Source organism: Rhinoderma darwinii, chromosome 6 (assembly GCF_050947455.1).
Source record: "Rhinoderma darwinii isolate aRhiDar2 chromosome 6, aRhiDar2.hap1, whole genome shotgun sequence".
Lineage (NCBI taxonomy): Eukaryota > Metazoa > Chordata > Amphibia > Anura > Rhinodermatidae > Rhinoderma > Rhinoderma darwinii.
This window is the reverse complement of record NC_134692.1, coordinates 49,228,350-49,245,070: the sequence shown is the minus strand read 5'-3', so window position 1 is coordinate 49,245,070 and position 16,721 is coordinate 49,228,350. Positions and strand designations below refer to the sequence as shown.

Genomic DNA, 16,721 nt, shown 5'->3' with positions numbered 1-16,721 from the left:
AGGCCTTATACAGACGGCCGCGTTCGGTCCGTGACATACGGAGCGTGTATCGGCCGTATTTCCCAGGCTGACCACAATTCATGGAGCCGGACTCCTAGCATCATAGTTATCAGTGTTGCTGGGAGTCCCTGCCTCTCCGAAGGAATACTGTCCCATATTGTAATGATGCTTTCAGTACGGGACCGGGGACAGGGAGGGACTAGGATCATAGATAACTGTGATGCTAGAAACCCGGCTCCCTGAACTGTGGTCGGTCCGGGAAATATGGCCGATACACGCTCCGTATTTCACAAACCGAACATGGACGTCTGAATAAGCCACTTACTTGCCTCCTATTTTTGGTGCGGATTGCGCACTGAAAATTCACTACAAATTACAATATAAGGCCTTATTCACACGAACGTGTAATACGTCCATGCTACTAGCGTGATTTTCACGGGCGTCGAACGGACTTATGTTAGTAAATGGGGCCGTTCAGACTGTCAGTGAATTTCACGCAGCGTATGTGCATTGTGTAAAACTCACGACATGTCCTATACTTTGCCCGTGTTTCGCGCAGCACGCACCCATTGAAGTCATTGGGTGCGTGCAAATCGCGCACGGAAGCACTTCCGGGTGACACGCGTGATTCGCGCTACAGCTGGTAAAGAATAGAAGGGAAACATAAAAGCCCCTCCTTCTTTACTGTGTTGTAACATCAAAACAGAGTGTCATAATCACGCAGCCACGCACCATATGCTGATGCCACACCGAACTTTTGCTTGCGCAAAACGCAGCGTATTTTGCGCGTGCAAAACGGACACGTTCATGTGAATAAGGCCTAAGGCGATATTCAGACCAACGTGTGTGAAATCAGACGTGAAGAACGGCCGTTTTTCGTGGCTGATTTGCAGCCGTGCGGGACCCGTTTTCACAGACTTGAGTCTATTGAGGGATCCGTGAAAATGCACAAAAATAGGACATGTCTTATTTTTTTACAGGCCCGTCACACGGTCTGTTAGAACAACGACCATGCGAATAACCCCATAGAAATACATGCAGCCGTGTGACGGCCATTAAAAAAAACGTCCTTCACACGGACAATTAACACGTTAGTCTGAATAAGCCCCAACTCATGGGAATGCGGTTTGTCAGAACCTCATGCACGTGCAGCATTTCACCCCACAAATATTTTTTTTTCAGCTTCCCAGTACATTATGCGGCACAATAAATGGTGCCATGAAAAAAGACAACTTGTACCGCAAAAAACAAGCCCTCAAGTAAAAAAAATGATAGCTTTTGAAAGGTGGAGAGGAAAAAACAAAAGTTAAAATCCAAAAAATGGCTGAGAAGGGAAGGGGTTAAATAAGCTGCATGCCTATTAGGCTCTGTTCACACAATTAGCAAAAACAGTCTGAAAATACGGAGATATTCAAGTGAAAACAGCTCCTGATTTTCAGAAGTTTTTTTAAGCAAACTCGTGTTTTTCGCGGTGTTTTTTACGGTAGTTTTTGGAGCTGTTTTTCTATAGAGTCAATGAAAAACGGCTCCAGAAACGTCTGAAGAAGTGACCTGCACTTCTTTTTCGCGGCCGTTTTTTTTACGCGGCCGTTGTAAAAAAAAAAGGACCCATCGGAACACAACGCCGGTTTTTTCTCATTTAAATCAATGGGCAGATGTTTGGAGGCGTTCTCTTCTGATATTTCAGACGTTTATGGCCAGAAAAACGGCAGAAAATAAGCTGTGTGAACATAACCTAATGTTGCAGAATTGTAACATATTTCATCCTTTACAATGTAAAGGGTTAATTTGCTGTAAACCCCCAGCAAATTCTGTAACGCACATTGAGGAATTTGGTGCACAAAATCCGTATCAAAACCGCAGGTAATTCCGCAGGTAAAATCTGCACCTAATACTGTGTTTTTTTTACACGTTTTTAGGGGCGGTTTTTACTTTTTGATGCGGAAATAGGTGCAGGTTTTATGCTGCAGAAACAATTCACAAGCGGAAACGCAAGATAAAGTGACATGTAGCAGATTTTCAAATACGCACCGCAGGTCAGTTTTTGTGCAGAAAATGCGACATGTAAATGAGATTTCTTGATCTCATTTACTTTGCTGGTTCTGTATTACACTGCAGATTTGCCGCACGAAAATACCCACGACAAATTTGCTTCTTTATTTTCTCTCGCGGGAAAAAAACGCCTTCGCCTCCCTTTGAAATCAATAGGAGGCGATTTCGGAAGTTTTTTGCCACGGTTTCCGCTGAAAAAAATGTGGCAAAAAAACTCTGTGTGAACAGGGCCTTATTCTCGTGCGGATCTGCTACACGCTTGTAGCATCTGCGCCAGGAATCAAAGGGAAAGCCTTCGATTTTTGCTGTGGAAAAACACATTGAACTTTAATGGCAATATAAGAGCGGAGCATTAGTGCTCCTTACATCCTCACAAGCGCTTCCCCCTCCCTTCCCCCTTCACATCGTGTTGTCGCCCTAAGTTTATCGTGTAGTCAGGAAATCTCCTACCTTACAGTATAAACAACGTAAACGATAATTCACAGGGCTCCTTTATGTTCTTTTAGCCTACGTCGGGCTGGTGGACGTCGGTTTACCTTATTTTTGAAGGATGAAATGGCGTAGTAGACTTTGTTATTCCGGAGTCCCCAGGCAGCATCACGAGTGCTCTACTCGTGGACTTTGTCCCTGGGAAAGCTCCTGACATCACTGTCCATATATGTAAAGTGACATCAGAGGATTCTCTAGGGCCGGAATCCCTGGCCAGAGCATTGTCGACGCTCCGGCCGTGTACTCAGGCTTTGCAAAGCTTCGGACGTCCCTTTACGTATATGGACATCAGGAACAGCGCCAGACTCCCTGGGCAGAGCGCTAGTAGAAGGCTCCAGCTCTGTTCATGGACAGTGACTTCAGGAGTTTCCCCTGGGCCATTCCCCAGGCGACGTATCCCACTGTATGCCATACAGTCGGATACGTTTTAGCTAAATAGATCAAAATCCGGAGCATTAACCGGTCCATGGTTTCCTTCACTGTAATTGACATCGGCACCAAAATCAGTTAATGCGTATAACGTACAAACGTGAGTGCTACAATTTCCGTTGCCCACCCCCGGTAATGGAGGGGGGGCCCCAGACATCTTGGCTGTATGGGGCCCAGAAATTCCTGATGGCGGCCCTGCATGTCAGCTCTATTGGTTGTTACCCACCTTTCCCATAAGCAGATATAACAGAGAAACAGCTAAATATTATTTTGACCACATTATTAAAAAAAACAACTCAAAGGAAAATGCTCTTTAATCCCTTAAGGACTTAGCCTATTTTAAGCTTTCAGTAGCAGCAATTTTTATCTCCCATCTCGGCCGTTAGAGTGGGATGTCGGCTGTATCATCACATGGGCACAGCGCCATCACTGCGCTGTAAAAGGCAGTTTGCAGGTACAAACTATGGCATACTAATATGGTGCAGGGAGGGAAGACGTTAATGAAATATTGCAGACATTAAAGTATCATGTTCAAAGCAATACCACTGCCAGTGGCGTAGCTAAAGGCTCACGGGCCCCGATGCAAAAGTTCTTATTGGGCCCCCCCCCCGCAAACTCCTCATGGCCGACGGTCCGCAGCTTTCAGCTGCATCGCTGGGTCTCCTAAGTGACCCAACAATGCAGCACTAGCAGCCGGGGCGTCACTAAGGCTGGGTTCACACACGCAATTGAACGTAATTCGGGCGTTTTAGCCCCGAATTACGTCCGAAAATGCGGCTCAAAAGCGTTGGCAAACATCTGCCCATTCATTTGAATGGGTCTTACGATGTTCTGTGCCGACGGTCATTTTTTTTAACGCGCCGCTGTCAAAAGGGGGCGCGTAAGAAAGACGCCCGCGTCAAAGAAGTGCCTGTCACTTCTTCAGACGTAAATGGAGCCGTTTTCCATTGACTCCATGGAAAAACAGCTCCAATTACGTCCGTAATGGACGCAGCGAAAGACGCCTCAACATGCCATTACGGCTGAAATTACGGTGCTGTTTTCCCCTGAAAACAGCACCGTAATTTCAGCCGTAATGGACGCTGCCGTGTGAACATACCCTTAGGGCTTAAAATGTCAGGGGAAATAGCCCCAATACATATGTGTCCATCCCAAAAAAAATGTGTGTATAGGAGACATCATATCTATATCACTACGACCCTATAAACTATGGATAGGATTAGATACATTGGCTCAGCAGACAGTATCACACATGATAGGATTAGATACAGTGGCTGAGCAGACAGTATCACACATGATAGGATTAGATACAGTGGCTGAGCAGACAGTATCACACATGATAGGATTAGATACAGTGGCTGAGCAGACAGTATCACACATGATAGGATTAGATGCAGTGGCCCAGCAGACAGTATCACACATGATAGGATTAGATACAGTGGCTCAGCAGACAGTACCACACAGGATAGGATTAGATACAGTGGCTCAGAAGGCAGTATCACACATGATAGGATTAGATACAGTGGCTCAGCAGACAGTATCACACATGCTAGGATTAGATACAGTGGCTCAGCAGACAGTATCACACATGATTGGATTAGATATAGGGCCCAGCAGACAGTATCACACATGATCGGATTAGATATAGGGCCCAGCAGACAGTATCACACATGATAGGATTAGATACAGTGGCTCGGAAGGCAGTATCACACATGATAGGATTAGATACAGCGGCTCAGCAGACAGTATCACACATGATAGGATTAGATACAGTGGCTCAACAGACAGTATCACACATGATAGGATTAGATACAGTGGCTCAGCAGACAGTATCACACATGAAAGGATTAGATACAGTGGCTCGGAAGGCAGTATCACACATGATAGGATTAGATACAGCGGCTCAGCAGACAGTATCACACATGATAGGATTAGATACAGTGGCTCAGCAGACAGTATCACACATGATAGCATTAGATACAGTAGCTCAGCAGACAGTATCACACATGATTGGATTAGATATAGGGCCCAGCAGACAGTATCACACATGATAGGATTAGATACAGGGCTCAGCAGACAGTATCACACATGATAGGATTAGATACAGGGCTCAGCTCACTGACATTGCGGCTCCAGCGTTGGACCCAGGAAAGGTAAGAATAATAATTTTGCTTCTTTATGCGTTACTGATTATTTTTGTGTGTTTATGTTTTTTTACAGGTTCGGTTGTTGGACTTCGGATACGAGGACTTCAATGACAGCGGTTTTATAGTCTCAATAAAATGGTTAATGGGGGTTGTGTTTTTTTATTTCAATAAAATATTTTTTCTATGTGCTTGTATCTTTTTAAACTTTCTTATCACCGCCTTAGTAATGGCCGCTGGCTGATTGACAACCTCCATTACTAAGGCGGGGCTTAATGTTAGCAGGTGCAGAGGCCAACACTAACCCCCATTATTACCCCGATACCCTCCGCCACCAGGGGTATTGGGAAGAGCCGGGTACGAACCAGTACCCGACCATCTGCAGTAATGGTCAGGCATCGGGGCGGCCGCAGGCTGGTAGTATTGGGGAAATGCCAAAAACAGTGGCACCTACCACCCTGGTAATGCTGCCTGCTGCTGCTGTGTTGTATCTGGCTGGTTATGAAATTTGGGGGGGGGGACGCGACATCGTTCTTTCCAATTAGTTTTTTTTTTTTTTTTTTTAATGACGTAGGGTCCCCCCCATTTTTCATAACCAGCCGGATACAATAAAGCAGCAGCAGCCTAGCATTACCAGGGTGGGAAGGGCCACTGTATCTGGCCTTTCCCCTTCTGATACTACCAGCCTGCGGCCGCCCTGGTGCCTGACCGTCACTACAGATGGTCAAGTACTGGATGGTACCCGGCTCTTCCCAGCACCCCTGGTGGCGGTGGGTACCGGGGTAATAAAGGGGGTTAGTGTTCGCCTCTGCATCGGCTAACACTAAGCCCCGCCTTAGCAATGGATGCTGTCAATCAGCCTGCGGCCATTACTAAGGCGGTAGTAATATAGTTTAAAAAAAAACAAAGGCATGGAAAAAATGTTTTATTGAAATAAAAAAAAACCCACACAACCCTCATTAACCATTTTATTGATAATAAAAAAAAAGCCGTCATCGAAGTAGTCCTGGAATCCGACGTAGTCCAACGACCGAACCTGTAAGAAAACACACAAAAAAAAGATTAGTAACACATGTGTTAGGCTTAGATACAGGGCCCATGTGTGATACTGTCTGTGGGACCCTGTATCTAAGTCTACCACAAGGTAGGCTTAGATACAGGGTCCAGCAGACAATAATCTTATACAGTATAAGATTACTGTGTGCTGGGGCCCTGTATCTAAACCTACAGTGTGGTAGGCTTAGATACAGGGTCCCACAGACAGGATCACACATGGGCCATGTATCTAAGCCTACCATGTGATTGGCTTAAATACAGGGCCCATCAGACAGGATCATGCATGGGCCATGTATCTAAGCCTACCATGTGATTGGCTTAGATACAGGGCCCAGCAGACAGGGTCACACAATCTGTGATCCTGTCTCATGGGCCCCTTAAGCCTGCTACATCGTAGTCTTAGGGGTTGTGCAGTCCCTAAACATTGATGGCCTATCCACAGGATAGGCCATCAATAGCTGATGTGTCGGGGTCCGACTCCCGGGCCCGCCAATCAGCTGTTTTGAAGGGGCCACAGCACTCGTACGAGAGCTGCTTCCCCTTCATTTCACTACTCGCTCACACTGTGAATCGCCGACACCGATTCACAGTGTGACCGGAATGAAGTGACCGGAATGAAGGGGAGCAGCTCTCGTACGAGTGCTGCGGCCCCTTCAAAACAGTTGATTGGCGGGTCCCGGGAGTCCTCTTCAGCCGAGGCGGTAGTTCTGTCCTCTCGATGCTGTGCGCGGCGCATAGCGCTGTGACGTCATGCGCTGCGCACAGCGCTTGACGTCAGGACCTCCGCTGCGATCCAGAACCAGGAAGGTAAGTACAGTCTGTTACTATAGTAACAGGGGCCCGCGGCCCGAGTTACTATAGTAACTTTTTATTGATGTGGTGCGGGGGGCCGTGGGCCCCCCTGGCTTCGGGGCCCGGTCGCAATTGCGACCGCTGCGACCCCTATAGCTACGCCAGTGACCACTGCCATTAATAAAATAATTATTTTTAATCAAACAATGGGTATACTGTTGTAAATATGCCTTTTCCAGGTAAATAATTTCATTTTGGTTGCAGGTTTCTGGTTGGAGGAAGAATGACGGATAATAGGCAGGATGAGCCCAAATCATCCCACTGGGCACCAGGGCAGCTCAGTGAGGCCTCACCACTTCCTCACACAACAGATATGAAGGAACAAGGAGGAGCAGGAGATGGAATGGTCCACAGCTCCAATGGCATTCCCTTCAGACAGTCAGAGGAAAGAGCATATGGGGCGAGGGCTCTCCAAGAATCCCATCCTACAAGCAAGGAGAATGGCATCAATGGAGAGATGCCATCTGGCGATTCAGAAACTGCAGGTAAGGATGTGTATTCAGGCAATACAATTTTCTATAATGTCTTATGTTTTAGACACATTTGTGAGATTTTGGAGAATATTTATCAAAACTATTCTAAAAGAAAAAGCGATGAACTAGATTCCAGTTGTCATTTTTCAGTGGCTCTTTGGGAAATGAGAGCTGGAATATGATTGGCTGCTATGGATTGCTCTTTCAATTTTGTCTTGCACTAGTGTAGTTTTGCTAAATTTCCCCCATTGTGTTTGGTGTCGATGCAATCCTAGTCTGTTATGGTTTCAGGTGACCTCACTAAACTATATGGTTACAAGTGGTAAGGAAAATGCTTCATATGATAGGTTTGTAAAGGGATCCTGGGCATCTGTGCAATGCTTTATTAAAACCAAACTAGGGCCACAAATAGGACAATTACATGAACCCATTAGAAGATTCTTCCTTTTACATGTCTACTGGGAAGTGCGTCACATAATCTCTCTTGGCTCTGTTCAGTGGCTAAAAAAGTTTACAGAAGAAAGGAGCTTATGGGACATCTGGTTTACCAGCTCCTTCTTGGGCACTGTACAAGGACATTTAGTGGGCATAAGTGCACCATTAAGTTTTGTAAAACCAGGATCACACAAGTAAAGTGTGTAAACTTAATCTATCATGGACAGGATAAAGCGTGGACTCAGCCAGAGTATTGTGGTTGATTTGAAGCCTTGGAGCCACCCCCCTGATAAAAGTTCCCTGATCAATACATCCTAATAGGTTTTTGACTGAGCATTATTAGGCAGGTTTCGCATCGTGCGCTTTTGTTGTAGCATTTTTTTTGTGTTTTTTTTTTTTTAATTATTTTTTTTAAATCCTGGGGGGAAAAAAGCATTTTTAAAAACGCATGCATTTTTTTAAATTCCCATGCGTTTTTAAAAGGGTTTCAGCTGTAAGCCTATGACCAGTAAATGGAAAACCAGATTACAGCTGAAAAGCTTTGTAAAAATGCAGTAGGTATTTAAAAAAAAAACAAAAAAACATGTAATTTTCTTTTCCGCATTTCAAAAATGCAACAAAAATGCAACAAAAAGGCATAATGTGAACCCAGCCTTAATGAGTAAAAGAATAATGATAACTGCCCATCCATCTGTGCTGTCAAATTGCTTACAATATATAAGATTTACCAGTCACTGTAAAGTTGTTGTCCTTTTTAGAATTCTTTAAAGTGCCTTCTAAATGTTTCCTGAAGCATTCGGCTTGTTATGTTACAATTAGTCGTATGAAGCTGAGCTTTTTCTGAAGCTCCACGTCTAGTTTGCTGTGGACAGATTGTTAAAATGAATTCTGTGCCGGAGGCATGAAATTACATTGTTGAGATTCTTTGAAGTATGAAAAGGTCAGCCCTGGTGCCATTTAGATTTTGTTATGATGTTTGGCTGGAGGGAATGTGCTATTCTAGGTGCAAATATGTTCTTTTTGCCATTTGGTTATCATAAATGAGTTGGTGGCGCTCGTTTCGGATGCCTGCACAATAAATCAGTTAGACATTGGCTCTAACATTGTCGCTTTCTGGGTTTGTTCACATACTTTGAGGCAATGTGACACTGGGGTAACAATAAATGAAAAAGGGAAAACAGGACATAACATATTCTAGTATTCAGTGATATTTCCCAGAGATTTTAGGGCTTGTCCACACGTAACGGAATTGCTGCAGAAAATTTCTGCAGCAATTCCAAAGAAATTCCGCAGAAACTAGCAGTAATTCCGTTACGTGTGGACAAGCCCCCCAAACATGCAACCGCATCATACGCAAACCCCCCCCACACACACGCACCCCCGCCCACACACACAAACCCCCCCCCAAACATGCAACCCCACCACACACAAACCCCTCCTCCCGCATTCATGCACACACGCACACACACCTCACCTGCAGTGCGGCTGGTCTTCACTAAAATGGCGCCGGCTATCCCCTACAAACCAGCTGATTCACTCTCAACTGCGCATGCCACAAAGCTTGTGCAATACAGAGTTAGACGCAGAAGCACAAGAGATAGGAATGGGAGCAGTTCCTATCTCCTATGCCCTGTCGCTGCCATATTTAATCTGTGTATGTGTCGTGAAGAGACACCTACACAGATGAAATAAAAAATGGCATCCCCCAGCACAGTAAAAAAGTTTAAATAAAAAACAAAACATTTTATGTGAAAAAATAAATAAAGTAAATATAATATTTTATTAAATAAAAACACATAAATTAATAAAAAAATAAAATAAATTCATGACACCGTTCCTTTAAAGATTTTTTTTGGGCGCAACCATAAAATATTTCTTCTAATCTGTTGTATGTCAGAGAACATGATTAAGAATGGCTAATTTCTTATAGAAATATGGCGCATCTCACTTACACTATTTCACACGTTTTCTGGTGGATTTTATTTAAGAAATGTGTCCCACTGTGTGAAACCAGCCTCATTAAAAATAGAATCCGTCGGACTAGCATGTGCTTCTGCATAGTGTTACTAAAGCTAAAGGCCAGTACAACGGTTAGTTTATGTGCACACAGTGTTTTTTGCCAGGCAGCAAAAAACTGCCTAAAAATTAACTTTTTATGTTCTTTTACAATTTTTTTAGGCGTTTTATATACTTTTTTAAATTTAGCAACTGCCAAAACCACAGCAAAATAGCACCAGACAAATGCCGTTTCAAAATAGGGCATGACGCTTTTTTTTCTGCGAAGAAACAAAAAACCTGGGAAAAAAAATGCCTCTACCTCTGATTGAAATCAATGGAACGAGATCTGGGGCGATTTTTGGTGCTGATTCCGGCAAGGTTTCTGTGTCAAAATCAGCGTGAAAAAACACTGTCGGTACATGGCTCCTTTTGTCTACCACAAGGAAACAGTTTAAAAGTCTAATATTCATGATTCAGAGTCATGGTCAGACGTAATAAATTAAAGGGGTTTTCCAGTCCCTAAAAATTTATAGCCTATCATCGGGAGAAGGTTGTAGTACTGTGAACCACAGCTACAAGTGTGTCAGCGATTCACAGTAGGAGCAGATAAAAAATGAAGAGAAAGCAAAGCTCATACGAGCGCTGCGGCCTCTTCAAAACAGCTGATTGGAGGGGTCCTGGGAGTCAGATCCCGACCTATCAGATATCGATGGCTTATCCTGAGGATAGGCCATACATTTTTAGGAACTGGATAAGTTGTAGCGCCATGACTGATTCTGTGAAGAATGATCCAGTTTTGAAGGGTGTCTAAACTTTTTCTTTAACCCCTTAATGACCAGGTCAATGGTCGTTTTTTCATTTTCGTTCTTTTCTCCCCACCTTCCAAAAGCCATAACTTTTTTATTTTTCCGTTGACATAGCCGTTTGAGGGCTTGATTTTTGCTGGACGAGTTGTAGTTTTTCATGGCACCATTTTATGTAACATATAATGTACAGGGAAACTGAAAAAAACATTATTTGTAGCATGAAATCGGCAATAAATAGCAAGTCCGTCATTGTTTTCTGGGTTTCGTTTTAAATGCCTTCATTGTGCGGTAAAAAGCACTCCCTCTTTCTAACGCCTTACATGCCCCAGGCATCTAGGGGCTAAACGGGCGGAATCAAAGTGATCTTTGATTACGCTTGTTGTACCTAGGTGCATCCTCCCTGCTCAAAAGTCAGAGATTACAATCAGCAGGTAGAAGCCTGCCGACTTCTGCCGACTTTTATTACTTATCCCTCCTGGGAGCTTTGCCTTTCCTAACTGCCGTCATGGTTTGGGGCATGATTTAGGGTACAGACTTCGTGTGCCCAGAACTGTCATTGTCAGTGCGGGGACTTTAACCCTATAACCACCCCTACCCCCTGTCTGTATGCTATTGGATATATATGAGTCATATTTTATAGTGCAGTAGTAGGGACAATATTGGCCTGCGCTATAGCTGAATGTTTGTTATAGGGATGTTTATTTGTGAGCATAAAAGCTCCGGTGTGTCAGGAAGATCATTAGTTACGATGAAACAGTCGTCTCTGTTCCGGTTACAGGCCTAAAATCCAGCTGCTTCCCACCACTGTTGTCATGACAACCATTCAGCCAGCCCAATATTACCCACAAAGACTCAGCGTTCAGTATCCCTGGAGACAGACGATAATTAACCTTATCTATGCTGGAGAAGCAAGTCAGTGATAGCAGAAGTGGACATTGTGCTTATTACACAAAGATTAATGCCTGTATTATTACTTAATTAAAAACATACATTATTGGTTATGAAATTGTACACATATCAGCTAAAAAATGTCCATGTAAAAAATAAAATAATGCAGCTAGTACGGGTGGCTAAATAGCGGAAAATACCTCAAAACCACTAAAAGAGTAACTGTACTTTTAAAAAACCTTTAACCTGTCATAGAAACATATCAAAAGTTTTGATCGGTGGGGGTCCTACCATTTAGGAGTTGGCTGCTCAGTGTTAGGATATATTCAGTGACTTGCACTTTTGCTTGTGATCGGCGTTCCTTGTAGACGGTAGAAGGCTGTAGATGGGTTCATAGACGTCCTATGTAAGCCGTCTGCAGTCTAACAGGGAACGGCGATCACCGCTGAAGGTCCAGGGCACTGAATATACCCTAATACTAAGCAGCCAACCTCCTCCTGACTGATAGGTGTGTGAGAGTGGATGTTCATAAGTATTTTGCAGCAGTGCGACCTCCCTCCATATAACCTTGTGGCTTGTCTGCATCCTGCTGGAAACTGTATTTTTTACTACTTGACTTTTACCACTTGCCACATCATGATGAGCATACTCGTCATGCTGATCCCATGGCACTGCTACTGTGTCGCACAATCAGGATTTAATAAACTTTATTCAGTTAAGTTTATTAAGTCCCAAACCATAAAATAATATACACGCATTTGGTCGTTTCAGGTCCATAACAACCTGTACAATAAATTTATAGCATCGTTTATCCTGAACTGTGTATGCTATAAAAAAAACAAAAGCAAAGACAAATTGTGGAACTTCTTTTTTCATTATTTGTGCCAAAACCTGAAACTATTTTTGTAACTTGAAATTATTGTAACTTGAGACCATAATGTTATGGAAAACTAAAACTAAAAGCCCCTTAAATGTCAGCTCAAAATACCAAATAAAGATTAAAGAAAAATAGGCAGATACAACTGATGGGTCTGGGTTGGCTGGGTCTTCACGTTATTGCTACTGTCATCGGCACTGTCTGTGGTTACCTGAATGTAGTTTCAAGTTTCCATGGCCCAGGAAGGACATCGTAACATGAAAATATTATAACCTGAGGCCACTGTAACTTGAGGGACCACTGTATAAGACTTGTTGGCAGAGGTGCATGGACATGTAACTATTGTATTCTGCGCATACAAACTCTATTGTGCCATTATTCTATGGACGCATGATTTTGTTGTTGGAAATGTTATATAATGTATTGTCCAGGATTTCTTTCCTTGCACATTTTAAATTTGTGCTGAAGCTCTATGTTTGCAAAGAAAATATATGGGATAAGGGAGTTAGCTGTTAGTATTATAAAAAGGCTGGGATCCTAATTAGATGAAAGTTTTGGAAACATCTGGTCAGACAGCTTAAAGTGGACTGACCTTACACGTTCTTATAAAGGCTTAGCCATGCTCATGTTCTTAGATTGAATTTCATTTATTTTGATTCTATTCATGCAGTAAACCGGCTGGTGCATTACCGGAAGGACAAATTGCATTGATCCGGGCTACAGTTGTCTGCAGAGAAAATGGCAGAATGCGAACAGGCAGAACTTGTGATAGAAATGATGGTAGTTGCTACAGTTCCGTGGATAATGTATCAGCATATAGTACCTGAAGAAATGTCAGTACAGAAATAAATCTTTAGGGACAATTGCCAAACTCTCATATGTATAGTACATGGTAGTCTTAAAAAGGGCAGCTAATATTTTGTGTAAAAATATCATTTGTATTTAGGCATAAAGCAGTATTGAAGGCTTTAGATTATGGTTAGAGATGAGCAAATTCCTTCTAAACGAATTGACTTTAGTCCGAATGGCATGTTAAAAACATACAGTTGTCTAAAATGTATTTTTATGCTGTAGCATTAACATTACCCTTTACTGGAAATAAAGGGCCAAACCCTGAAAAGCAGCCCCATACCATTATGCATACTTCACCAAATTTTACATTAGGTACTATGCATTTCAGTAGGTAGCATTCTTCCGGCATCCGCCAAACCCCAGATTCATCCATCAGACTACAAGATAGTGAAATGTAATTCATCACTCCAAAACAACACATTTCCACTACTCCAGAGTTCAGTGATGGCCCGCTTTACACCACTCCAGCTCTTGGCATTGTGCATCGTGACCTTAGGCTTATGTGTAGCAGCTCAACCAGGGAAATCCATTTAAGTAAGCTACCAACCCATAGTTCTTGTACTGATGTCACTTCCATAGCCAGTTTAAAACACTGTAGTGAGTGATGCAATGGATAGGCTATTTTTATATTTCACATTGCTTCAGCACTTGATGACATTGCTCTGTGAGGTTGCGTGGTCTAATGCTTTGTGGCTGAGTTGTTGTTACCCTTCGCTTAGGCCCCATGCACATGACCGTAAAATCACCCGTAATTACGGGCCCATCCATTTCTATGGCCGACAGACACCTTCCCGTATATTTACGAGAAGGTATCTGTGCTGTAGAAACTTTTCGAAAAAAATAGGACATGTCCTATTTTCTTATTTTACGGACCGTGCTCCCATACTCTATAATGGGAGCACAGCCCGTAAATACGAACGGCTGTCCGCGGCCTGCCATGCCTGGAATTGTGCATGGTGCCTTACAGAAATTTCCTGCACTGTCTTGTAGCAAAGGTGGCATCCTGTGACAGTGCCATATTTAAATTCCAACAAAGTAGCAGGACAACAGCACAGGTTTTAATGTCAAAACATATTACGGTAAACAGGCAACGTTTCGACCCGTAGTGAGTGAAGGGTCTTTCTCAAGCCTAACAACAAGTGCTGATATTATGTGCTTGATTTTATGTACCTGTTTGCAATGGGTGTTGCTGAAACACCTGAACTCAATAATTAGAGTTTTCCACATACTTTTGGTTATTAAGGGGGAAGTTTATTAAGACTGGCGTTTCATGCGCCTTAATTTAAAACATGCTGGAATAAGACGCGCCTAATTTATTAAGAGGCGCATGTTTCAGCCTTTTTCACTTGAATGGGAGAAGGCTGTAATACAGTGAAACGCGGCTACAAGTGTGTTGCTGTTTAACAGTATTGAGCAATGAAGGGGAAGCAGCATTCGCACAAGCGCAGCGCCCCTTTTAAAACAGCTGATCAGCAGGGGGTGCTGAGAGTCGGACCCCTCCTGAGGATAGGTCATCAATTTTTTCTCTCTGCAAAACCCTTTTAAACTTTGAGTCATTAGAACCCATTGGAAAAGAGATGACCACGAGCTGTAGAGTCAACTTGGGAGACGTATCCGCCTTTAGTGACTTTGCCAGTAGTCTAACTACCCTTGGTTTATCTCTTAGCATCCCTCATTCAAATTAAGATTAACAAGCCACAAACCAAGTAGATACAGTTTGGAGATACATTTTCTAAACATTTGCTTCTTTGTTTTTAGTTTGAGTTACCTCAGCAGCCATCCACTTACAGTGGAACCATGCTATACTTGACCCTAGCTAGTTTCTTCTAAACAGACATTGAAGTAACTGTTGTAATATTAAGAAGTTGGTCTGACATTAGAGTATGTGCTAGCCTTAACAAGCCCCGTGTCTGAGGTACATTACAAAAATTGTAACCTGACTTGGATCTTTTTATAGTAACCATAGAGGGCATCTCCTGTTTGAGGGCAGATTCACTAAGATTGGCATTTTATACGCCATTCTTAGACCTAAGCCCACAGGAGTAGGATGCACCTAATTTATTAAGAGGTGCACATCTCAGTCTATCCGTGGGCCACAAAGTGGAAGCTTTGAGCTGTTGGACTGTGGGTGGCCCCGTCTCTCCTTCACGGCACCACGCCCTATTTTACAAGTGGCGGGAAGCCATTCTTACATAATATTCAGAGATTCTCTAGTGACTGGTATAGCGCCAACAGACTGGCACAGGGCAAATGGGGTGCCTATTTTCAAAAAGGGCTCTAGTTCTTCCCCAGGTAATTATATACCAGTAAGCTTAACATCCATCATTGGAAAAATGTTTGAGGGGCTATTGAGGGACTATATACAGGATTATGTGACAATTTTTTTTATTATAAGTGACAGCCAGCACGGTTTTACTAAGAACGGAAGTTGTCAAACCAACCTGATCTGTTTTTATGAAGAGGTAAGCAGAAGCCTAGACAGAGGGGCCGCTGTGGATATAGTGTTTTTGGACTTTGCAAAGGCATTTGACACTGTCCCTTATAGATGCCTAATGGGTAAATTAATGACTATAGGTTTAGAAAGCATAGTTTGTAATTGGATTGAAAATTGGCTCAAGGACCGTATCCCGAGAGTTGTGGTCAATGATTCCTACTCTGAATGGGCACCACTAATGATGTAGAGGATGGAATTAATAGCACTGTTTCTATTTTTGCAGATGACACCAAGCTATGTAGTATTGTTCAGTCTATGGAAGATGTTCATAAATTACAAGCTAATTTGGACACACTTAGTGTTTGGGCATCCACTTGGCAAATGAGGTTTAATGTAGATAAATGTAAAGTTATGCATCTGGGTACCAACAATCTGCATGCATCATATGTCTTAGGAGGAGCTACACTGGGAGAGTCACTTGTAGATCATAGACTAAATAACAGCATGCAATGTCAATCAGCTGCTTCTCTGGCCATCAAGACATTGTCGTGTATTAAAAGAGGCATGGACTCGTGGGACACACATATAATATTTCCAGTTTACAAAGCATTAGTGAGGCCTCATCTAGAATATGCAGTTCAGTTCTGGGCTCCAGTTCATAGGAAGGATACCCTGGAGTTGGAAAAAATACAAAGAAGAGCAATGAAGCTAATAAGGGGCATGGAGAATCTAAGTTATGAGGAAAGATTAAAAGAATTAAACCTATTTAGCCTTGAAAAGAGACAACTAAGGGGGGACATGATTAACTTATATAAATATATTATTGGCACATACAAGAAATATATTGAAAACCTATTCCATGTAAAACCCCCTCAAAAGACAAGGGGGCACTCCCTCCGTCTGGAGAAAAAAAAGATTCAATCTCCAAAGGCGACA

At 42.9% G+C, this 16,721-nt stretch overlaps 1 protein-coding gene across 12 annotated transcripts in view; it reads left to right on the top strand.

Moving 5' to 3' along the window:
* The window catches only part of MAP2 (microtubule associated protein 2), a 196,097-nt gene that overhangs the window by 118,570 nt on the left and 60,806 nt on the right, over positions 1 to 16,721 (top strand). For all 12 annotated transcript variants that reach the window (XM_075829689.1, XM_075829687.1, XM_075829685.1 and 9 more), the window contains one exon: positions 7,227 to 7,507. In XM_075829689.1, coding sequence (XP_075685804.1) covers positions 7,246 to 7,507 — 262 coding nt within the window. In that variant the 5' untranslated portion in view covers positions 7,227 to 7,245. The remainder of the gene's footprint in view (positions 1 to 7,226; positions 7,508 to 16,721) is intronic.